The sequence below is a fragment of the Pongo pygmaeus genome, chromosome 22 (assembly GCF_028885625.2).
Source record: "Pongo pygmaeus isolate AG05252 chromosome 22, NHGRI_mPonPyg2-v2.0_pri, whole genome shotgun sequence".
Lineage (NCBI taxonomy): Eukaryota > Metazoa > Chordata > Mammalia > Primates > Hominidae > Pongo > Pongo pygmaeus.
Genome location: NC_072395.2, coordinates 59,168,491 through 59,191,528, shown reverse-complemented (window position 1 = coordinate 59,191,528; position 23,038 = coordinate 59,168,491). Strand labels below are relative to the sequence as shown.

The 23,038-nt window shown below is 55.3% G+C and overlaps 1 protein-coding gene across 2 annotated transcripts in view; it reads left to right on the top strand.

The window, feature by feature from the left end:
- Positions 1–23,038, top strand: part of LSS (lanosterol synthase) — a 34,791-nt gene that overhangs the window by 1,952 nt on the left and 9,801 nt on the right. For both annotated transcript variants that reach the window (XM_054468371.2, XM_054468370.2), the window contains exons 4-17: positions 3,237–3,345; positions 4,001–4,122; positions 6,371–6,467; positions 9,418–9,553; positions 10,152–10,260; positions 10,642–10,760; positions 12,119–12,216; positions 13,055–13,082; positions 15,305–15,361; positions 16,433–16,504; positions 17,729–17,779; positions 18,470–18,619; positions 19,269–19,365; positions 20,078–20,183. In XM_054468371.2, the coding sequence (XP_054324346.1) occupies positions 3,237–3,345; positions 4,001–4,122; positions 6,371–6,467; positions 9,418–9,553; positions 10,152–10,260; positions 10,642–10,760; positions 12,119–12,216; positions 13,055–13,082; positions 15,305–15,361; positions 16,433–16,504; positions 17,729–17,779; positions 18,470–18,619; positions 19,269–19,365; positions 20,078–20,183 (1,351 nt within the window). The remainder of the gene's footprint in view (positions 1–3,236; positions 3,346–4,000; positions 4,123–6,370; positions 6,468–9,417; positions 9,554–10,151; positions 10,261–10,641; positions 10,761–12,118; positions 12,217–13,054; positions 13,083–15,304; positions 15,362–16,432; positions 16,505–17,728; positions 17,780–18,469; positions 18,620–19,268; positions 19,366–20,077; positions 20,184–23,038) is intronic.

The following is a 23,038-nucleotide window of genomic DNA, read 5'->3' as shown; positions in this document are numbered from 1 at the left end:
GCAATCCTCAGCCTTGTAAAATGGGAAATTCCCTCCTATGAATTTATGCAATAAGACTTTTTTCCCTAGTGACTTGTAATCACATTGTTTCAATGACGTGAATTCCTACGTAAATAGGTTTTGTTTCTGTGATAACTCTTATCGATACGTCATTTTCTTTTACTACGTTGATTTTGTAGTAGATAGAAAGTCCTTATATACCTTTGTTGCCTTTCTTTTTAAAACATCTCTTACCTGTGTCTGTTCATTTACTCATCCATATTGCCTTTATCCTGATTCTGTCCCAGACTTGAAATGACGTTGCAATAGGCTTATATGTTAGTTTGGAAAGAGTTGGCCTTTAATGTTAAAAACAGTTCCATGGTGTTTACTGTAGGCCAAGCCCTGCTCAAGGCCTGTTTTTCTTTTAGTCCTTAGAATAAGCCTAATGAGATACATTAGGAAGCTGAGGCACATTTATTCCAGGTAACCAGACCAGCAGGAGGAGCACTGGGGTCCCCATCTCTGCTTTGACTTCTAGCCCTGCTGCCACCTGGACTGTACAGCATTGAGTTTTTCTGTCCTGGGATTTGAGGGCCTGTCCTTAGGGGAAGTCAAGGTGCCCTTCTTCCCCTGGCCCCATCAGGGCCTGTTTAGACTGTTCCCAGGGCTCATGGTAAGGCAATGACATAGAGTTGGTCAGGAGATGGGTCAGCCCCACTTTGCCTCTGTAGCCTCATCTGTGAAAGGATTGGAATCAGGTTTGGTTATGTGCACAGTGTCAGGCACGCAGTGGTGCTTGGTCAGTGGGGATTACTGTGTTGTTTGTTCTTGCTGCTTTGGCTCTGGGCTTAGCTGGCTGGGACCCTTCCTGTGGGCTGGCTGTGAGTTGGAGTTTTTTTGTATTTTTTTGTTTTTTGAGACAGTGTTTCGCTCTTGTTCCCCAGGCTGGAGTGCAGTGGCGCGATTTTGGCTCATTGCAGCCTCCGCCTCCTGGGTCCAAGCGATTCTCCTGCCTCAGCCTCCTGTAGGGTCCAGCCCTACAGGGTCAGTGGGTTTTTTCTCCCTGTGTGCAGAGACGAGAGATTGTAGAAATAAAGACACAAGACAGAGAGATAAAAGGAAAGACAGCTGGGCCTGGGGGACCACTACCACCAAGATGTGGAGACCGGTAGTGGCCCCGAATGCCAGGCTGCGCTGATATTTATTGGATACAAGACAAAGGGGCAGGGTAAGGAGCATGAGCCATCTCCAATGATAGGTAAGGTCACGTGGGTCACGTGTCCACTGGACAGGGGGCCCTTTCCTGTCTGGCAGCCGAGGCAGAAAGAGGGAGAGAGAGAGACAGCTTATGCCATTATTTTTGCATATCAGAGACTTTTAGTACTTTCACTAATTTTGCTACTGTTATCTAAAAGGCAGAGCCAGGTGTACAGGATGGAACATGAAAGTGGACTAGGAGCATGACCACTGAAGCACAGCATCACAGGGAGACGGTTAACTGCCTCCGGATAACTGCGGGCAGGCCTGACTGATGTCAGGCCGTCCACAAGAGGTGGAGGAGTAGAGTCTTCTCTAAACTCCCCCAGGGAAAGGGAGACTCCCTTTCCCGGTATGCTAAGTAGCAGGTGTTTTTGCTTGACACTGACACTACCGCTAGACCACGGTTGGGTCCGCTTGGCAACGGGCATCTTCCCAGACGCTGGCGTTACCGCTAGACCAAGGAGCCCTCTGGTGGCCTTGTCCGGGCATAACAGAAGGCTTGCACTCTTGTTTTCTGGTCACTTCTCACTATGTCCCTTCAGCTCCTATCTCTGTATGGCCTGGTTTTTCCTAGGTTATGATTGTAGAGCAAGGATTATTATAATATTGGAATTAAGAGTAATTGCTACAAACTAATGATTAATGATATTCATATATAATCATATGTATGATCTAGATCTAGTATAACTCTTGTTGTTTTATATATTTTATTATACTGGAACAGCTCGTGCCCTCGGTCTCTTGCCTCGGCACCAAGGTGGCTTGCCGCCCACAGCCTCCCGAGTAGCTGGGATTACAGCCGTGTGCCACCACACCCGGCTAATTTTTGTATTTTTGGTAGAGACGGGGCTTCACCATGTTGGTCAGGCTGGTCTCGAACGCCTGACCTCGTGATCTGCCCACCTCAGCCTCCCAAAGTGCTGGGATTACAGGTGTGAGCCACCGCACCTGGCTGAGTTGGAGCTTTCCTTCCGTCTTTCTGGACCTTGGAAAATGCTCTTGGTCCATGATGCTATGTAGACAGCTCCCATCCACTGTGGCCTGTGCGGCATTCGGAAGCACTCTGGTGAACACTGAGTCGGATGTGACCTCCTGGCCCCACCATTTACTGGCTGAGCCTCAGTTTCCTTGCCTGTAAAATCAGGAAGATGCTGGCTCTGCTCCTCTCTGCACATTTCTCTGTCCTAACAGCATTATAACTGTTAGGAAAGAGATGGGCTTGTTTTGGGATGGCTCATTTTATGTGACCCTGTGCGCTGTCTCTGAGTTCATCTGTTCTTCTTCCAGGGCATGTCTGGATGGTTTGAACACTAGGGCTTCTGAGGCTCTAAGCCAGAGTCAGGTATTCATTCCATGGCATGTGTGGCTGGGGTCTGCCCTGAGACCTGTCCCGTGCCAGGCTCTGGGGGCACATGGCTGATGGGACCAGGCTGGGGACAGAAGGTTCTTAGTGGATAATATTTATGGTCTCTCCCTCCCCCCGACATTTGCAAAGCGGCATATGCTTGTAAAAAATTTATGAAACAGAAAAATATAAATAAGTAAATAGGTATTACCACATGCAAGGGTGACCAATTTTGTATTTTTCTTCCCAGCAGATGTTAAAGCAAGACCAACAGTCTCCCCTCATGGAAGGCCCACTGATCTAAAATGCTGGTTCCTTTTGGACCTTCAGGGCACTTGGGGGAGACCTTCCTGAGGTGCTGTGCAGTGTTTGGTGTTTCTCTGACTCAGATGGTCATGGGAGCCAGGCGTGGCTGAGTGGGCTCTGCAGGCCCTAGGCAGGGAGCATCGCCTGTGCTGTGGCTGACATTCCCTCTGGCCCTGTTCCCAAAGTTCCCCATGGGGGCCTGGGAGGAATGGCCTTTCCAGGGGGTGTTTTTATGAGAAGGAGGTAGCTCCGTGTTGGAGTGAGGTACTCAGGAGGAAAGGGGCCTGGTTTTAGCAGTGATGACCACCTGCCCCCAGCGAGGAACATCTCTCCTGCCACACAGGCCTCCTGATCACTTGCCATGTGGCACGCATCCCTCTGCCAGCCGGATACAGAGAAGAGATTGTGCGGTACCTGCGGTCAGTGCAGCTCCCCGACGGTGGCTGGGGCCTGTGAGTGTGCCTGCCCCTGTGTCACTGCACATGTGCATGTGTGTGTTCTCATGACGTAGGAGATGCTTGGGTTTCCAGGCAGCTGCCAAGGGGTTAGGCGTGATTGCGGCTGTGGGTGTGGGGTGGGTTGGGGAGAGACTAGCAGGAGGCGAGTGGGCTGAAGGCTGTGCGGGTGGGGCCTCGGCTTCACATCTTTTGTTAAATGGGTTTTGTGGCTGTTAGGACACTCTTGAGACCCACATGTGAAAACTGTCAGTCTGTTATCACTTAAGGCAGAAGAAAATTGCCCTTGACTCTGGGCTGGCAGCAGGTGGAGACAGGGCCTGACAGCTTTCCTGCCATATGGCACACACTTTGGGAGCAGAGCCGTAGCCCAAAGTGGACCGCCCTTGGGCTAGAAGTGTTGACTCAGGCGTGGGAAGGTGTAGAGCAGGCGGGTCAGGGTGAGGAAGGAGTGGGGGGCTCGGTTGTCAGGGGAGGTGCATGAATTCGTACTGCAGAGTGGCTGCTCAGGGGTCTCCTGTGTTGGCATGTTATGTCAGGTTAAGGCATTTTAGCATTCTTAGTTTTCTGAGGAAACTCCACAGAAAGTTTTACTTTATTTCTTAGAAGTAAGGACAGATACCGGTTTCTCACCTGTCTTCTGCTCCTGTAGGCACATTGAGGATAAGTCCACCGTGTTTGGGACTGCGCTCAACTATGTGTCTCTCAGAATTCTGGGTGTTGGGCCTGACGATCCTGACCTGGTACGAGCCCGGAACATTCTTCACAAGAAAGGTACGGCCTGTGCAGCATGTGCTGGGCCAGGGGTTCGTGTCAACTCGATAATGAGCTCTCACAAACGAGATACAGAAAGATGCACTTGCAGCTGAAACAATGGGCAAAGCACATGAGCAGGGAATTTGTCAAAGCAGAAGTAGGCAGACACTGTTTAACCTAGGCATCATTTTTTTAAAAAGCAAATTAAGAGCCAGGCACAGTGGCTCACGCCTGCAATTCCAGCACTTTGGGAGACTGAGGTAGAAGGACCACTTCAACCTAGGAGTTCGAGGCCAGCCTGGGCAACATAGTGAGACCCGGTCTCTACAAAAACAATAAAATATTAGCCAGGTGTGATGATATGCACCTGTAGTCCCAGCTATTTGGAGGCTAGCAAGGCAGGAGGATCACTTGAGCCCAGGAGTTTTGGGTTGCAGTGAGCTGCTTGTACTACTGCACTCTAGCCTGGGTGACAGAGTGAGACCCTGTCTCTAATAAGATAAAAAAACGCCAAGCAAATTAAGACAACCAGGTAATTCTATTTGTTTCCTGAATTGGCAAAGACTTAAACGAAGCATGTTAATATGTCCATCTTCTGGGGGCAGCCTGGCCGCAGGCGAGGTGCAGCCCTGGAGCTTGCACCTTCCAAGCTGGCCGTCTACCTCTCCAGGCCCCAACTGTTTACCTCTCCAAGCCCCGGGCTGTCCACCTCTCCAAGCCCCAGCTGTCTACCTCTCCAAGCCCTGGTCTGGCTACCTCTCCAAGCCCTGGCTGTCCACCTGTCCAAGCCCCAGCCTGGCTACGTCTCCAAGCCCTGGCTGTCCACCTCTCCAAGCCCTGGCCTGGCTACCTCTCCAAGCCCTGGCCTGGCTACCTCTCCAAGCCCCGGGCTGTCCACCTCTCCAAGCCCCAACTGTCTACCTCTCCAAGCCCTGGCCTGGCTACCTCCCCAAGCCCCGGGCTGTCCACCTCTCCAAGCCCCAACTATCTTCCTCTCCAAGCCCTGGCCTGGCTACCTCTCCAAGCCCCGGGCTGTCCACCTCTCCAAGCCCCAACTGTCTGCCTCTCCAAGCCCCTGGCTACCTCTCCAAGCCCGACCTGGCTACCTCTCCTCTTGCCTATAGGCCCTGAGGGCAATTCCAGCCCAAGGGAATCCATGGCTCCTGCTGCTCCAAGAAAACCTAGTCATGTTGTGGCTCTGCAGAGCCTGGCCTGGTCTTGTCCTCTGCCTTTCACGGAACTTCCATAGCCAGTCCCACCTGTCCTGCTCTCTGCTGCATGCACAGGGGCCTCCTGTCAGCTCCTCAGAGGCCCTTATTATCCCAGGGCTCGCCATGCACTGCTTTCTTCACCTGGAGCCTCTTACCTTCTACTTCTGCCGGCTCACACTTTACATGTTCCTTCTTTGAGGACCTCTTCCTGACCTACCATGCCAGGTGGAGTGTCCTGTTACGCATTCTCCTGAGATCCTGCCTTCTTTCTTCATGAGCTTGTCACTGTTGTCATCAGTTCACTGTCAGCCTTTGGTGTCGTTGATGCTGCGTCCCCAAGGCTGCTGTCTGGTTCCCATCACACTCCTGGTGCCTGCCTGGTGAAGGAACGTGTTTAGGCTGCACTTTGCCTAGTAGCTTTGTGGGTCTTTATTGACTTTTGCATACCTTTTGGGGTTTGGAGCAGGGACTCCTCAGAAGCGTGTTTAGATGGCATGGCTGTGCCAGGACTGCATGCTGCTGAAGTGGCTCTGGCATGGGGCCAGCATGCCGGAGCTACTCTGGAGTCTGGGGTCATCTTTGTTCCCATATGGGACCAGTCTGCCAAGTGGAGATGACACAGACTGGGGCAGCTCAGGCTTGGCTCAGAGGGCAAGGCTGAGTGTGTGCTGTCACTTCCCCACCTTGCCTTCTCCAGGCGCATGTGCACCTGGGCCCCTCGCTCACCTGAGCACTGAGGTGTCCCTGGACCTTCCCAGGTAGCTGTCTTCATGTGCTCCTTCCTGGGGCCAGGGGTTGCAAACACCTCTCCTGGGGCTGGACACACCCACTCCCAGGAAAGCCACTGGTTCCACCTAGGGGCCATGTATCCAGGCAAGTTCTCAGCACTCTGTAACCTGCTTCGCACATGGGGATCGCAAGATCCGCATGAGGCTGCCCTTGCCTCATGGAGAGGGGCACACGTGACTCCCAGAGGGTGAAGCTTCCCAGCTAGAGGCAGTGCTGGCTTTGCTGACAGGAAGCAGATGACATGGGCCTATTCTCTCCCCCCTCAGGTGGTGCTATGGCCATCCCCTCCTGGGGGAAGTTCTGGCTGGCTGTCCTGAATGTTTACAGCTGGGAAGGCCTCAATACCCTGTTCCCAGAGATGTGGTATGTCTGCTGTTGATTTCGTTGTTGGGTTGCTGCTGCTCTCCCGAGGAGTAGAGTGACAGGGACCGTGGGTCAGGCGCAGGCTGTGACAGCAGAGAGGGGTGGGCATTCTGTGGGTGGGTGGAGTTAGGCTCCTGGCAGAGGCCCTGATTGAGCTTGAGTCCTGTAGGGATACAGAAAGGGGGAGGTTCCCAACTGAGCAGGAAGGAGGCTGTGCCATGGAGGGAGGTACCCCGAGTCAGGCTGCAGGCAGGGCTGGGTGGCTTCCCTCTTGCTGTGGAAGACTCTGAGCATCTGTAGAAGTAGGGGGAGGGTGCCCATCCCCCAGCCTGCGCAGGGGTGTCGTGCTGCTGCTGCTGCGCTTGTCTCCTTTGCTGGTGAATGTGAAGTGTGTCCCAACGTGACACCTCACCTGTGAACTCAGTGTGTGTGCCTTTAAAAGATCAGAGTCTGTGGCCAGGTGGAGTGCCTCATGCCTGTAATCCCAGTACTTCAGGAGGCCGAGGCAGGCAGATCACAAGGTCAAGGGATCAAGACCATCCTGGCCAACATAGTGAAATCCTGTCTCTACTAAAAATACAAAAATTAGCTGGGTATGGCGGCGCGTGCCTGTAGTTTAGTTTCCAGCTACTCGGGAGGCTGAGGCAGGAGAATCACTTAAACCTGGGAGGCAGAGGTTGCAGTGAGCCGAGATCGTGCCACCGCATTCCAGCCTGGCGACAGAGTGAGACTCTGTCTCAAAAAAAAAAAAAAAAAAAGATCAGTGTTTGTTTTTTTTAACAGAACCACATACTGTTTAAATACCCAGCAAAATCAACATTAATTTCTTATTATGTGGTGTGTGTTTTTTTTGTCTTGTTTTGAGACGGAGTCTAGCTCTGTCACTCAGGCTGGAGTGTAGTGGCATGATTTTGGGTGACTGCAACCTCCGCCTCCCGGATTCAAGCAATTCTCCTGCCTCTGCCTCCCGAGTAGCTGGGATTACAGTCTCAGGCCACCACACCCAGCTAATAGTTGTATTTTTAGTAGAGACAGGGTTTCACTATGTTGGCCAGGATGGTCTCAAACTCCTGACCTCAGGTGATCTGCCTGCCTTGGCTTCCCAAAGTGCTGGGAGCCATGAGCCACTGCACCCAGCCTTATCTGGTGTCTTTAACCAGTGTCTTGTAACATTTTATGGCTATCTGTTGAAAGCAGGGAACATCTCCCCAGAAAACACTCATGCATAAGAGTTTACCCCATTATGCATTTTGGGAAGTGAGACCCTGGAACCACACAGAGCCCCTGCTGGCTTCCTGGAGTGCTGTGGGAACCCTGGTGGGGGTGTCCCCTAGAGAGCTATCAGCAGGGCTGGGGGGTCCCTTGTGTTAGATGACTTTGGTGAGGGGGGGGTCAAGTTAGGGAGGCAGGAAGTGAAGGGGCCGCTCAAGAAAGGACAGCAGCAGTGTCCTGATACAAAGGCCGGGGGCTTATCCCCGGAAGCCAGTTTGGGTGGTGACGGGGAGGCACAGGGATGGTGAGATCACCCCGGGAGGGTAGACAGAGCTGCTAGAGTAGGGGTAGGGTAGGGTGCTGCTACCTGACGTGGGCCGTAGAGCACATAGGTTGGGAGGTGTCCTGGGGCCATTCAGATGCCCGCTGGACTCTGCGCCCCACCCGTGTATAATGAGCGGCAGAGGAAGGACAGATGGCGGTCGGCACAGCTGCCAGGGCAGGGGGGGTGTGGGTTCCACACGCTGGTGCTGGCGAGGGCGTCTCATCTGCCCCACTTGGTGGGGCCGTTGGTCAGTGCTGCTGCGTGGGCACACCAGGGTGCTGCTTGTCTTTGCTGGAGTTGCTTGGAGGGTGGGTTGGGAGGTGAAAGGGGGGGACCACAGACCTGAACCACTCCAGCTGCAGAAATGCTGGAAGTGTAACCCAAAATGTGAAAAAAAACACCCTTTTAAGTAAGTGGATGTGAAAGTGGGCCAAGGCCTGATGCCGCAGTCAGGGAGCAGGGAAGGCTCAGCATTGCTCACCCTCACATAAGGATGGGGCTAGATCACATAAGGCATCACATAAGGATGGGGGCTAGCAGGGAAAGGGTAGAGAAAACACATGAGGCACACACAGACCCTGGGAAGCTGGTGGAGCTGTGCTAACGTCAGCAGACCAGTGATCAAAGACCCAGGCCTTAGAGAGATTCCACAGACCTACAGTTTCTTTTTTCTTTCTTTTTTTTCTTTTTTTTTTGAGACGGAGTCTTGCTCTGCCACCAGGCTATGTGCAGTGGCACAATCTCGGCTCACTGCAACCTCTTCCCAGGTTCAAGCGATTCTCCTGCCTCAGCCTCCCGAGTAGCTGGGACTAGAGGCACACACCACCATGCCTGGCTTATTTTTGTATTTTTAGTAGAGATGGGGTTTCGCCATGTTGGTCGGGCTGGTCTCAAACTCCTGACCTCAAGTGATCCACCAGCCTCGGCCTCCCAAAGTGCTAGAGTTACAGGCGTGAGCCACCGTGCCCCTCCTAAAGTTTCTTAAATACACTTTTAAAAGTAAACTTTAAATTTTGGAGTAGTTTCCAATTTCTGGAAAAGTTGCAAAGATAGCCAAGAGTGTTCCCTGGGGCCCTCACAACCATATCCCCATTGTTGATGTTTTATGTTACCAAGGTATGTTTGTTGTAGCTAAGAAACCCACAGACAATCCTAAGCATTTAGGAGCTCCATCACCTGGTTTTAAGATGCGAAATGCTGACCGAACTAGGAGGTGCAGCTCCTCAGAGGGTGCACCTACGGTTCAACTGTCCCCCTCAGGAGCACGGTTGGGAAATGCCCGCAGATGCACTGACTTGGTGGGGAATAGCCATCCACCATTGTTCGTGCTTAGAAGGGCCCAAGGTATGGATGCTGGCAGAGGGGGCAGGCTTGAGTCTTGGGGTCTCCCACTGACTCCTGCCATTGCCCCAGGCTGTTTCCTGACTGGGCACCGGCACACCCCTCCACACTCTGGTGCCACTGCCGGCAGGTGTACCTGCCCATGAGCTACTGCTACGCCATTCGGCTGAGTGCCGCGGAAGACCCGCTGGTCCAGAGCCTCCGCCAGGTAGGACCTCATCAGAGAACAAAGTGAAGGCCTCTGGGGCTGGGACCCACAGGGCCTGGGACTTCTGGAATCTAACCACACCTGTCCACTCACCTGGCGGCCCTGTGGAGCAGAGAGCCCTGTGATCAGAGCAGAGCCTCTACCTTCCTCCATCCTATAATAAACAGGGAGCAAGCTCTGCCCAGAGGGGACTTGTGCTATGGGACAGTCAGTAGCTGTAGCCCAGCGTTCCTGGGGGGACTTCCAGGACTCACGGGATGCAGGAGGCAGATGTGCACTCTGTCCTCTGGAAGCAGGCCTGAGGCGAGATTTGAGGTGCAGGATGTTTATCAGGCCTGCCACGGGGACGAAGGAGGGGTAGAGGGAGGAAACGAGCTTCTGGGCAGACCTGGGGCTCATGGAGCTGGGGAGCTTCTCAGAGTGGTCCTCCCATAGGGGGCCTTCATGTGCCCTCGGGGTTAGTTGCTGGAGGGACCCCCACCCAGGAAGGGACTGGCTCAGGGCCCTGAGGGTGGGTGGTGGGAGGCTACCTCTCCCGGTTTGAGCCAGGCCTACCAGGTGCCCCCAGGCCCCAAGGCTCAGACACTGCCGCCACCAGGAGCTCTATGTGGAGGACTTCGCCAGCATTGACTGGCTGGCGCAGAGGAACAACGTGGCCCCCGACGAGCTGTACACGCCGCACAGCTGGCTGCTCCGCGTGGTATATGGTGAGCACCTCCTGAGGGGCCGGCAGGGCAGCCCAGGGTCAGGGTGTCACCCACTCATTCACGCACTCATACCCTGCCAGCAGCACTGGGCCACCTCCCCTGTGCCAGGCCCCAGGGGGCGGGATCTCATCGCCCTGCCCCTCCACCCCGAGAACCAGCTGGTCTTCTACTCTCAGGAGTCTACCCTGTGCAAGGGTGTGTGGTGGGAGGTGTGGGGCAGCCCCTCCTGGGCAGGGAAGGAGGAGCTCAGAGACCAGGCCTGGGGGTGGATGGGAGGGGGGAACCCTGGGGAAGGGCAAGTCCAGGTGCTGCGGTGCACGGGGCTCCAGGCTGAGGCCAGTGTCATGGTGTCTGGCATCCACTGACCCCCGTCCCGTGTAGCACTCCTCAACCTGTATGAGCGCCACCACAGTGCCCACCTGCGGCAGCGGGCCGTGCAGAAGCTGTATGAACACATTGTGGCCGACGACCGATTCACCAAGAGCATCAGCATTGGCCCGGTCAGTGCCCCTGCCCGGCACTGCAGCCCCTGGGGGTTGAGGTCCGAAAGTGAAGTCCTGGAGGCCGGGCTGTGAGCTGGGAGTGGGGTTTCCTGGAGCCTGGTGCACCTCCATTTGGGAGGTGGCCCTCTGATCGCACAAGTGTTTGAGGGCTTCTGTCCTGGACCCCTGCACGCCCAGCTCAGCGAAGTTGCCCCACCATACTTGACCCTCCCTTCCGTCCCCCACCGGCTCTTGTCCTCATTGTGCCTGGACACTCTCCTGGAGGCCCCTCCCTGAGATCTTGCTGGCTAGCTGGCTAGCTGGGAGGGGTGCTTTTTCCTCACTTGGTTCCCTCTGAATTCCTCTCCCCAAACAGTTCATCATTCGCCATTCTCCCGTGGGGTTTAGACATGTCCAGGGTGGGTTGGGGTAGCAGGGTCCTTGGGTTCCACTCCCGATTCCTCCTGCCTAGCTAGGGACTTGGAGCTCTCGCCTCTGTGGGGCCTGCAGGGGGCCAGGTGTGGCCAGCTCAGTGACCTTGGAGGGTGCAATCCCTGGGCTGTGCTGGTGCAGGGCCGCCTCCTGACAGAGTCAGCAGGCCCTGGGCTGTGCCGTTGCTGCTGCCGTAGCTGTGCACGTAGCTGCTGCAGTGTAGTGGGTTGGCTTGGGCATTCTCTGGACATACCCAGGTGGCACTGGGCCACTGAGTCCCACCCTGACACTGCATCTCTGGTTTTCTGGGCCTCATGCCACCTCAGTGGATCACAAATCCTGACTGACCCTGCAGCGGGTCCCTTGTTTTCTGCTCAGCAGTGATGTGGTTCTTTGTGGGTTTTGGTTTAATCCCATATAGAGCACATCTGTACTAAACGCATTAGAAACATGCTTGCAATTGGATCTTGACTTGTGAGATCCATAAGTAAAAAGTTAGGGGCCTCTGGAACATTCCGTTCTGAGGAAGAAGGGGGGCAAGTGGTCCCTACTGCTACAGTCCTGTCTTCGCATCTCTTCCTGGGCCCCTCAGGCCCTGTCCTCTGTCCCCTGTGTTGTCTCTAAGGCACCTGGTAGCCCATGCCCCTCTGGCTCCTCCTGGAACCCCTCGCTTCTCCCTGATGGAGTGCCGCTCCCTCCTCACACCCTAAGCCAGGCTGTGGCCTCGGCCGACACTGCCTCTGTCTGAGTCGGGTCCTGGGGACACAGTCGTTGCCCATCTTCGCTCAGGAAATGCCTGTTAGAGCAGAAGGCCCCTGTCCTGGCCCTGAGTGAGCTGCACGGGACCTTGTGCCTGGGGGCTGCTGTGGGTCTGGACGAGACCTTGTCCTTGGAGGCTGCTGTGGGTCTGGAGCAGAGCCCTGACAGGGCTGTCTCTCCTGCAGATCTCGAAAACCATCAACATGCTTGTGCGCTGGTATGTGGACGGGCCCGCCTCCACTGCCTTCCAGGAGCATGTCTCCAGAATCCCGGACTATCTCTGGTGAGTGTGGCTGGGATGTGCTGGTGGGGCCTCTCACGAAGACTGGATCTGAGCCCCGGCTGCGTCCCAGTGAGGGAGCCCCCACGGTGCCATCTGGGATACTGCCAGGGAATATCACCAGGAACCAGCAGTGTCAGGGCTTGTGGAAGCCACTGAGGGTTGTCTTTGAATTGGAAGATTTGCCACCCAGCGGAAGTGTGGGGTGTTCCTAGAAGGTAGAGTGAGGAAGGGGGTGGTAGGTAGCAGGGCAGATTCAGGTTGGCGTCAGGGAGGCCTGTGGACAAGGGGAGCTTGTCATCTATGGACTGTGTCCTGGAGGTGGGGCCCCTGTCATGGAGGGCACAGAGCCGTCCCACGGTGGGAAGCTTCCGCTGTACGGGCCTCTTCCCCTGGTCCCTCAGCACTGCACGAGGGTGGCAGGGCTGGTGCAGCCTGGGGTCGTGGTCCCTCAGCTCTGCACGAGGGCGGCAGGGCTGACGCAGCCTGGGGTCGTGGTCCCTCAGCTCTGCACGAGGGCGGCAGGGCTGACGCAGCCTGGGGTCGTGGTCCCTCAGCTCTGCACGGGGCGGCAGGGCTGATACAGCCTGGGGTCAGGGAGCCTCCCGCTGCCCCTTGCCTTGGGTGTGGCCCTTCTGGGTGAGCGTGTCCTGTCTTCCATAGAGTGTGGCCCTCACCCCCAGGAGCCCAGCAGCCCAGCTGGGGTGGCATGGAGGCCAGTGCCAGGCCTCGGGAGGGGACAGATGCCCTCTCTGGGACCCTCCTGAGTGCAGGGTCTAGGTGGCCAGCTGGGCTTCCAGCTTTCTCCTTGCACCTGACTTGGGCTTTTTTGTCCTCACAGGATGGGCCTTGACGGCATGAAAATGCAGGTAAGGGCTGCGGGACTGCGGCTGCCTGCTTCCTTTGCAATCATGTCTACCCTTTATTATTTTTCCTTTGGGGTTCAGAAATAACTCCTCCTGGACCAGGTCCCGGCAGCGTGTGACTAGAGGCTGAGTCAGTTGAGGCCTCTGGCCGTGTCCCTGTGGGTGCCCACCGTTCTCGAATGTCTGTCTGCAGCTGTCCTGTTTGCTTTTTGCCCTGATGGTCTGAGTGGGCTCAGCTGTGTAACGACAGACCCAGAGCTGCAGAAGCTCTCATCTTGTTACTGTGGCAGGAGGTGGCTCTGGTTAGTGGGGGCTTCTCCTCCATGCGCTCTTAATTTAAGAGGCTTCTTCTTAAGGCCCTGGGTGGACAGGACAGGAGCCTGGAGGACCGTGGTGGCGTGTGGCCGGGCCTGGGAGCTCCCCGCGGACTTGGCCAGAGTGGGCTGGAACCCAGTCATGAGGGGCATCAAGCACAAGGAGGGGGGAGGCCAGTGGATCCTGGCTGACCCTGGTCCTGTCCTGGCTCTGGGGCCCCTGTAGACCCCAGTCCTGTCCGACTGGGCTGAGCCTGCGCCCCTTTGTGTGTGTCAGAAGCCCAGACAGTGTTGCCCTGTGTCTTGTGGTCTAAGGAGGGTTATGCCCTGCGGTGCCTGATTCAGTGTGGAAATGTGGAGTCTCCAGAGGTGTCCTGGGTGTCACATTTGGGATGGATACACATGGGCCCAGCACTGCCTGCCCCAGGGCTACCCTTGGTGCCAGGTGCCCCCAGCCACGAGCTTTTACCCAGCTGGCCTTGAGCTCCCCAGAGGCTCTCTGGACACTGTCCGTGTTTTGTGAAAAGGTTTTCAAAACACATGCAAAGTGGAGGTGAGTAACAAGCCCTAGAGCAGGCCCTGGCCTCCCTGCCCCTCCCTGTCCAGCCCTCCCGCAGCACCAACTCATCAGTGCACCTCAAGCTGATGAGGGCGTCTGTGTTTTTACAAAATTGCTCTGAGGTTGTCACACCCAGCAAACTTATGACGGTTCCTGAGTGTAGTCCTCAAGTTGTGGCTGGTGTGTGTGAATCAGGATTCAGGCCAGGCCTGCACAGGCCTTCGGTTGTTGGTCTTTGAGCTCCTGTTAGTCCAGCCATCTCTCGTGGTCTCTTTTCTCCTCCTGGAAGGTTTGTGCCTGAAGGGCTTCACATTCCAGATCTGACTGGTTGCTCCTTCTGTTCCCTGAGTTTTTGTAAACTGGCCAGGCCCTGAGGCTCGATCCCATTGTGTTTCTTTGGCGAGAATGCTTTTCTGGTGGTCCCTGCTTTGTCCCTCCAGTGCACGAGGTCTGGATGCCTCTGCCACACACCACCCCCCGCCCAGTCCCCATGTCTGTCTTGGTCAGTGCCCAGCTCTGTCTCACTAGGGTTTGGTCACTGGCCTTTTGGACTGAGACCAGACTGTGTACCTGTGAGCCCAGCTCGGGGTGAGATTTGAGGTGGGGCCTTCCCAGCCCTGTGCAGAATTCCCATCACCTCCAGGTGTACTTAGGAATGGGGGTCATTGGCCAGGTGCGGTGGCTCACGCCTGTAATCCATGCAATTTGGGAGGCCAAGATGGGCGGATCACAAGGTCAGGAGATTGAGACCATCCTGGCTAACATGGTGAAACCCCGATGCTACTAAAAAATACAAAAAAAATTAGCTGGGCGTGCTGGCAGGAGCCTGTAGTCCCAGCTACTCCGGAGGCTGAGGCAGGAGAATGGCGTGAACCCAGGAGGTGGAGCTTGCAGTGAGATGAGATCGCGCCACTGCACTCCAGCCTGGGCAACAGAGGGAGACTTCATCTCAAAAAAAAAAGAAATGGGGTCATTTCCAGGCGTCACCATGACTGAGGTGCGCCGCTGTCATTGGGTGAGAGCAGCTGGATGCTCTGTGTGTAGGTGCTGGAGCCTCTGAGGGATCATCCAGTCCTAGAAGTGTCCTCAGAGGGACACTGTCCTGCCTGGTGGCCCATGAAGAAAGGGAGGGCTCCCCAAGTCTCCCTGACCTGTGTCTGCCTGCAGGGCTCAGCCTTCTCTGAGGCCCTTGTCAGCCATGAGGGGTGCCCAGGGCTCAGAGCCTGAGGCTGAGCGTTGGCTGGGTGGGAGCCCCCACACCTGGCCCTCAGGCGCCCATTGGATCCTGGAGGCAGTGGCTGGGAGTGGGAGGGGCTGCACCTGCTGCTGTTAACACTGTCCTTTGTGCGTAGGGCACCAATGGCTCACAGATCTGGGACACTGCATTCGCCATCCAGGCTCTGCTTGAGGTTCGTGGCTCCTTCTCTTTTCTCAGCCTCAGCTGACTTTCCTGTGCACGTGAGCCCACGCATCCACCTGAGGGCAACACTGCTGGCCACACACTTGCCACTCCCTGATACTTCCAGTGACCTGGGCTCTGGCCTCTGGCTTCAGATGGTCGTGCTGTGGAGGGGGTGGCCTTGGCCAGCAGCCTTGGGTGTTGGGCTGGGTTGGGGTCCTTGGGAGGGCAGGGGCTGGAGGCTATGTGAGAAGGGGAGCCTGGTGAAGGCTGTTTCTGAGAGTGCAGGCAGGAGTGGGACTCTAGGCTCTTCTTAGAACTGGAACTGTTCAGGCCAGGCACGGTGGCTCACACCTGTAATCCCAGCACTTTGGGAGGCCGAGGTGGGGGTGGATCACGAGGTCAGTAGTTCAAGACCAGCCTGGCCAAGATGGTGAAACCCCATCTCTACTAAAAATACACAAAAATTAGCCGAGCGTGGTGGCGGGCACCTGTAATCCCAGCTACTTGGGAGGCTGAGGCAAAGAGTTGCTTGAACCTGGGAGGTGGAGGGTACAGCCAGCTGAGATTGTGCCACTGTGCTCCAGCCTGGGCAACAGAGCAAGACTCCATCTCAAAAAAAAAGAACTGGAACTGTTTGTCATGGGCATTCTTGAGCCAGTACTGGAGAAAAACGAGAGTGGATTTTTATGCTAGTGGGAATGAGGTCGGTGGGATTCTGGAGGTGTTTCTGGAGAGCCCTGAGGGCTGGGCCACGCAAAGGGCCGGGCCACGCAAAGGGCCTGCCCACGCAGGGTGCTGGAGACCCTCTGGGCATAGATGCTGGCCAGGCGGGTGGGTGCTGGCATCCATAAATGGTCTCTTCTGTGCCCTTCCATCTTCAGTCATATCTCATGGACTTTTGCTTTTTTGTCTTTAAAGGTAAGTGCAGCAAGAAACCCTGGCACTCTTTGGAGACATCTGCCAGTTTGATTCTGGTTCCCAGTGGGGGCAGGATGTGGCCAGGACCATCAGGAAACCAGCTCAGCCATGATGGCCATGCAAGGGCAGCTGAGCCTCTCTGTCCTGCTGTGTCTTCCAGGCGGGCGGGCACCACAGGCCCGAGTTTTCGTCCTGCCTGCAGAAGGCGCATGAGTTCCTGCGGCTCTCACAGGTGAGGCCGGTGCCTGGGGCTCTTAGGGGGCTGAGGAGGGGGATCAGGGCTGGGAGCTCCTGCAGGCAGAAGTGCCCACCTCACCTCCACCCTGCCCTATTTCCTGCACTGGTGTTTCAGGTCACCCCCACCCTCGCCCCTGCTCCATCCACCGGTCCTCCTCGGGCTGGCCTCACCTGGGGCAGCTCTCTGAGGCCTGCAGGGTGCTGGGGGTGCTGGCAGTTTCTGTGTCCTGCTCATGCTGGAGCCGCTGTGTGCAGGGGCCAGGCACGGGCAGGGGCTGTGTACCCTGAGCCGCACAGCCTACACGGCACCTCCATGTCTCTGAAGCACCTTCTGCCCATGGAGGTGACACCAGCCTGTGGACTTTTCCTCCTGAGACTGCAGCAAAAGCCTCGGTCCATCCTGCCAGATCAGCTGCCCACAGACCCTGCCCGAGCCCCTAGTTTGACCTCAGTGTCTCTCACACGTGCCTGCACCCCAGTCTGCAGCCACAGTCATCCCATACATGCGCCCCAACCTCCCGTGTCTCCCTCAGCCAGTGTCCCTCTGCCTGGAACCACTGCCCCCCAGCCCCGTCTCCCTCCCTTCAGCCCTCACCAGGACATTGTTCTGCAGGGCTTCTGGGTCTTCCTGGCCGCCGTGTGGCCAAGGCTGGCACCCATCTTGGGCTCAAGCAGAGGAGGGGCATTGTCCTGCTGTGCCTGCCCCAACGGCGGCCTGCTCCTGCTCCTGCTCCTGCCCAGACTTGCTCTGGGCAACGGGGACTTGGGGAGGCTGACTGAACCATACTGTACTCCAGGCCTCTTCCCTTCTCACTGAGGTGAGAGAGGCAGCCCAGGAGCTGAGGTGCACGGAGCTGGGGTTGTTCAGGAGGCAGCAGGGGCACCTGGCACAGAGCATACCCGCAGAGACCTGGGCCCCTCCCTGCCTTCTGCCCGGTGGGGAGACCGCAGCGGAGTCAGGTGCTGACTCCCAGTCCCGTCTGGGCTGGTTTCAGCCCTCGCTGGCCAGTCACGTCTCCCAGCAGCTGTGGGTGGTGAGCTGAACAGGTGCGGGCCCTCGGGCGCCTCGCAGCACCAGTGGTGGCTGTGGCCGCAGAGTAAGCTGCCAGGCACGCTCTGCCTCTCCAGTCCTGCCCGGTCTGTCTCAGTGATGTCCCAGATGGGGACGTTCCGTGGTGACATGTTCTCTGCTTCCACATTTGCCCTCGATGCTGCCCAGGTCCCAGATAACCCTCCCGACTACCAGAAGTACTACCGCCAGATGTGCAAGGTATGAGGGAGCCAGCCCTATCCCTGCCCCGTCCCCCAGGGGAGGCCGCCCTCAGCAGGGTGGGTCCTTCCCTCTGAAGGGGGCTCCTCCCTGGGGGACTCCTCCCTTGGTGTCTTTGGGTGTCCTGCTGTGGTAGATGCCTGGCCTAGGGGCTCATGCTTCATGTTGCTGAGCTGCCTGGCACATGGGGGCACAGTTGGCTTGCACACACGGCCATGCCTCAGAGCGGTTCTGGTGGTCACGGCACACACAGGCTTCAGAAGGACAGCCGAAGTGTGGCCAGTGTGTCCAGGGAAGGCAGAGGAAAGAAGTAGACCTCAGAGCCGGTGTGGGCTGTGACCACAGGTTCAGGCTGTGACCACAGGTGCAGGCTGTGAAATCAGGCATGGACACAGCTGCTGCTGCCTGTTTACAATGGGGGTGGGGGGCACCTGGGCCCCATCCTGTCCGTCGTGAGATCTGCAGGTGTTGAGGGTATGAGTTGCACCCCTGAGGGTCCCTGTGCTGGAAGCTGGAGGTCTATCTGGATGTACCCAGCTTGGGGCCCTGGCTGCACCCCCACCTTTGGTGGATGGGCCCCTGCCCTGACCGGGTGCTGTGTGGTGGGGAGGGATGCATGCGGCTGTGGGGAGATTCTGAGAACTGGGGTGCGGACACCCCCAGCCTGGAGTCACGGCTTGTGCTCTGCAGGGTGGCTTCTCCTTCAGTACGCCGGACTGCGGCTGGATCGTTTCTGACTGCACGGCTGAGGCCTTGAAGGCTGTGCTGCTCCTGCAGGAGAAGTGTCCCTATGTCACCGAGCACATCCCCCAAGAACGGCTCTGCGATGCTGTGGCTGTGGTAAGGCTGTGGTCCCAGCAGCCCCGTCCATACCTCGTGTCCTGCAGATGAGCTGCCTGCTCACTTCCACTCCTGTGGGCTCCAGCCCAGCACACACTCCGGCCAGGCTGTAAGAGCTTGTCCTTGGATGGTGTCTATATGTGGAGAACTGTGAGCTCTGGCTGGACCCCTAGGGGCCTTGCTGGGCTGTGTGCACAGGGCCCTGCACTGCGGAGCTGGTGTCTAGCCTAGCCACCGATACTCGCAGGAGCCGGTGTGGCCCCCAAGGTTTCTCTCTGGTGGTTTCCACTGGGTGTCTGAAGAAGGAATTTGTTGGTTTTGGTGCCAAATCCTTTCAGCACATCTGGCTTTTGTGTGTGTTTCCCAGTGGAGACGCTGCCCTATTCTGGCAGCACACACTTGGTTTCTAAGTCATGGGCACATGTGGGGGCGTGTTCCCTGGTGGCTGTGCATGGAGGCCCTGATGGATGAGGTTGCAGCTGCTGCTTGGGGCACCCGAGGACTTGGTTAACGTGGAAATCAGCTCTCCACCCCCTGTTCCTGCCCCATCGGTTGTCAGCCCTAGTGTTGCCTCTAGAGAGTTCTGCCGTGCCCTGGGCACCTGTGTGTGCTCAGCACGTGGGCGAGTTCTAGGGTGCTGTGATTTCAGCTGCTGAACATGAGAAATCCCGATGGAGGGTTCGCCACCTATGAGACCAAGCGTGGGGGGCACTTGCTGGAGCTGCTGAACCCCTCAGAGGTCTTCGGTGAGTGGTCGGCCAGCACTGCGGCGCACAAACCCAGGGCCAGCTAGCACTGTGGTACGCAAACCTGGGGGCCAGCTTTTCCCCCTTGCCCGAGGCTGCAAGGGCCCAGGTTCACCGGCAAATCTGTCTGGAGCCCTCCCGCAGCCCAGGCTGTTCTGTACTCCTCCATCCCCGGGGGTGGCAGGATCCTTGTGTTGTGGATAGGAGGGCATCAGGTCAGACCTAGGGGACAGTGGAGAGTTCCAGTGAGATCCATAGCCTGGGCTGGTTCCTGCTCAGTCCGCAGGGCTTGTGTTCTGTGGAGGCTGCTGTGTATCCAGAGCGCCTTCAGGGAGGTGACTGTGGGGACCCATGCCATGGGTAGTAGGCTGCTGTGTGTGCATGGTTGCCACTGTACTGGTCTTGGGGGAGGATCTCAGCCCTGGTCCACCTCTGGGTACCTCACATACCCACCTTCTGGGTCCCCTCCACATCACACATGGCTTTTTGGGGTGGGGACGCAGCTTTCTGCTGTGTTCCCCTCATCTTCGCTCTCATGTAGCACAGGTGTGTGTCCTGGGCCAGCCAGTGTCTGCTCTGGAGGTTGGTCAGGGAGGCAGTGTCCGGGCCCGGGCTCACTGCAACACTCTTGCTTGTTGTGATTTTGCCTGAGCTGCAGGCCCTGGGCAGCCAGGGTGAAACTCAACACTTGGTTCGTCCCTCCCTTTCCCAGGGGACATCATGATTGACTACACCTATGTGGAGTGCACCTCCGCCGTGATGCAGGCGCTTAAGTATTTCCACAAGCATTTCCCGGACCACAGGGCAGCAGAGATCAGGTAAGGAGGGCCTCAGCCCAGGATGCTCTGCCACTCAGTGTGGGGGCTGCCAAGTTGGGGGCCAAGACCCAGACGCATCATTCTGTAACACAGGGCCCTGGCGGCCCATCTCAGAAATGAAACTCAGGGAAACATGCAAGAGGCTTCAGATGTTGTGGAATCCAGTCTTATGCCCTAAAGCATACAAAATACCTGTTAGGGGCTCAGAATAGCACAATTATAACACAAAAATGGATTTTCTCTCTCTTTTAATAATGTTAAAAAGACATCACATACCTAACTCCACTGGTGTCCCAGTAGCGGTTTTTAAGTAACCTTTCCTGTTGAAGGGTAGCAAGTATTCAGAAAAGTGTACGGGTGGATCTTCTTGAAGCAAACAGGAAGCGAACGGTGCCAGCATTAGACATGGTGGCGCCACCAGAGCCCTCAGCCCTCCCCATGACGGGGCCGTCCACATGGCTGCCAGGTCGTGGGTTTCTGTTGCTCGCTTTGAATATTGTCTGGGTGGGCGCCTGAGGTGTGGAATTCGTGTTGCCTTCTCCTGCTCTCCTGCTTGCGGTTAGTCAGGTGGCTCCGGTAACAGCAGCGTTCTCTCCCTCGGGCCTTCGGTTGAACACAGATGCCGCACTATCCAGCTGCCTGTTCTCAGCACCCGGGAGGATTTCAGTCTGGGTTATTATGAAGCGTCTACTGTGAACACTCTTATACTTATCTTTTGGGGGTACCTGGGTACCCATTTCTCATGGTTACGTACCTAGGAGTGGCATTGCTGTGTTAGAGGGTACGTTATAGGGGATGTGATTTTTGTAGGTTCTTTATCCTATTACGATTACATTTTTTTACTTTTGTTAAACCTGGTGTAGACTCACCTTGGTCACAATGCACTGTCCTTTTTATATATTGCTAGATTCAAATTCGAAGAATATTTTGTTAGGATTTTAGCAACTCTGGTTACAAGAGACACTGGTCTATAAATATTTTTTCTTTATAATGTTTTTGTCAGGTTTTCCTGTTAAGATGATGCTGGACTCAGAAAAGCAGTTGGAAAGTGCTTTTAAAATACTCTTTGGAAGAATTTATGTAATATTCATAATATTTCTGCCTTAAATGTTTGGGAAAAATTACCGAAAATGCCAGTTGGGCCTGGAGTTTTCTTTGAGGAAAGTTTTTAAATTAGAAGTTCAATTTCTTTCTTTCTTTTTTTTTTTTTTTTTTTTTTTTTTTGAGATGGGTTCTAGTTCTGTCACTCAGGCTGGAGTGCAGTGTAATTTCTTTAATAGTTTATAGGACTGAGCAGATTTTCCATTTTTGTATCAGTCTGGGGAGTCTTCCCATTTCTACTCAGCTTTATACTGATTCACGCAAAGTTGTTCAGTGTCCTCTTGGATGGCTCTGAGCCCAACGTTGACATCCTCCTCTTCCTTCTGAGAATCTTATACTGATCTTTTGAAAAAAAAATCTTAGTCTTTGATTCTGTTTTTAAAGAGACTTTATTTTTGGTTTAATCAATTTCTATTGTTTGTTATTTTCTTTCTTTCTTAATTTTTTTGAGACGGAGTCTTGCTCTGTTGCTCAGGTTGGAGAGCAGTGGCGTGATCTCAGTTCACTGCAACCTCCGTCTCCTGGGTTCAAGCGATTCTCCTGCCTCAGCCTCCCGAGTAGCTGGGACTACAGGTGCTCACCACCATGCCTGGCCAATTTTTTGGTATTTTTGTTAGAGACAGGGTTTTACCATGTTGGCCAAGCTGTTCTCGAACTCCTGACCTCAGGTGATCCGCCTTCCTTGGCCTCCCAAAGTGCTGAGATTACAGGTGTGAGCCACCTCACCGGCCTTTGTTATTTTCTCTCCTTTATTTTTCTAACTTGAATACTTAGATATTTGGTTTTCAGGCTTTTATTGAAATACGCACTTGAGGCTATAAATGACTTTTGATATATCATTCAATTAAATGTGTTTTCTGGTGCTTGCTGCGGTAGCACAGATACTAAAAGTGTTTTCTGTTTCTACTGTTCTCTGGCCCATGAGTTATGTGGGAGTATGCTGCTTCATTTACAATCTGAGAATGTGCTGGTGTGATTTTTTTGGAAGCCGTGGATGGAGCAGGGGTTTTCTTGTGCTTCACAGGTGCAGCTAGGAGGGCACTGTGTTCAGGGTCTTCTGTTGGCCTGGCACGGCCCTTGGCCATGTGCTGCTCTGCGGCGTGAAGTGGGCGTGAGTTGTCCTCAGCCACATTTAGAGAATTGGCGTTTTAAAAAATAGATCATCTTTTAAAAATCACTGTAATAAAAGTAAAGCAGGTTCTTTGCAAACAAGACTTGCAAAATACAGAGAAGTGCAAAGAAGAAGCTAAGTCGCCCCTCCTCGTCCCTGAAGGAGAATCTGCTGTTGCTGTTTGGTCTCCATGTTTCCATGTCAGCTTGCTGCCCCTTTCACGCCTGGCCCACTTTGTGCCTGATGAGGTTTCTAAAAGCCCCACCATTGAGCGCGCTCCTCCAGCACGAGCAGTAATGGCACAGGTGTTGTGTCTTTTACTCAGTAGCCTCTGGGTTATTTTTCAGTTTTCATTGTTGTTTTTAGCTTTTCCCCATTTTAACCTTAAGTGGTATTCTCTTGTTAAATATTTATTCATGACCATTATTATTCCCTAGAGCCACATGGCTTGGGGTCCGCCTGCCGGAGTCAGCCCCCATCCCTGCCCCTTCTGGCTGTCTGACCTGGCCTGGTGACTTCTCTGCTCATCTCTCTCCCTGCCTGGGTGGGCAAGAGTACAGCCTCACAGAGTGGTGGGATTGTGTGAGATGCCGCAGGGAAGCACATGTCAGCTGTTGTCACTGTGTAGAACAATGAGCCCCAG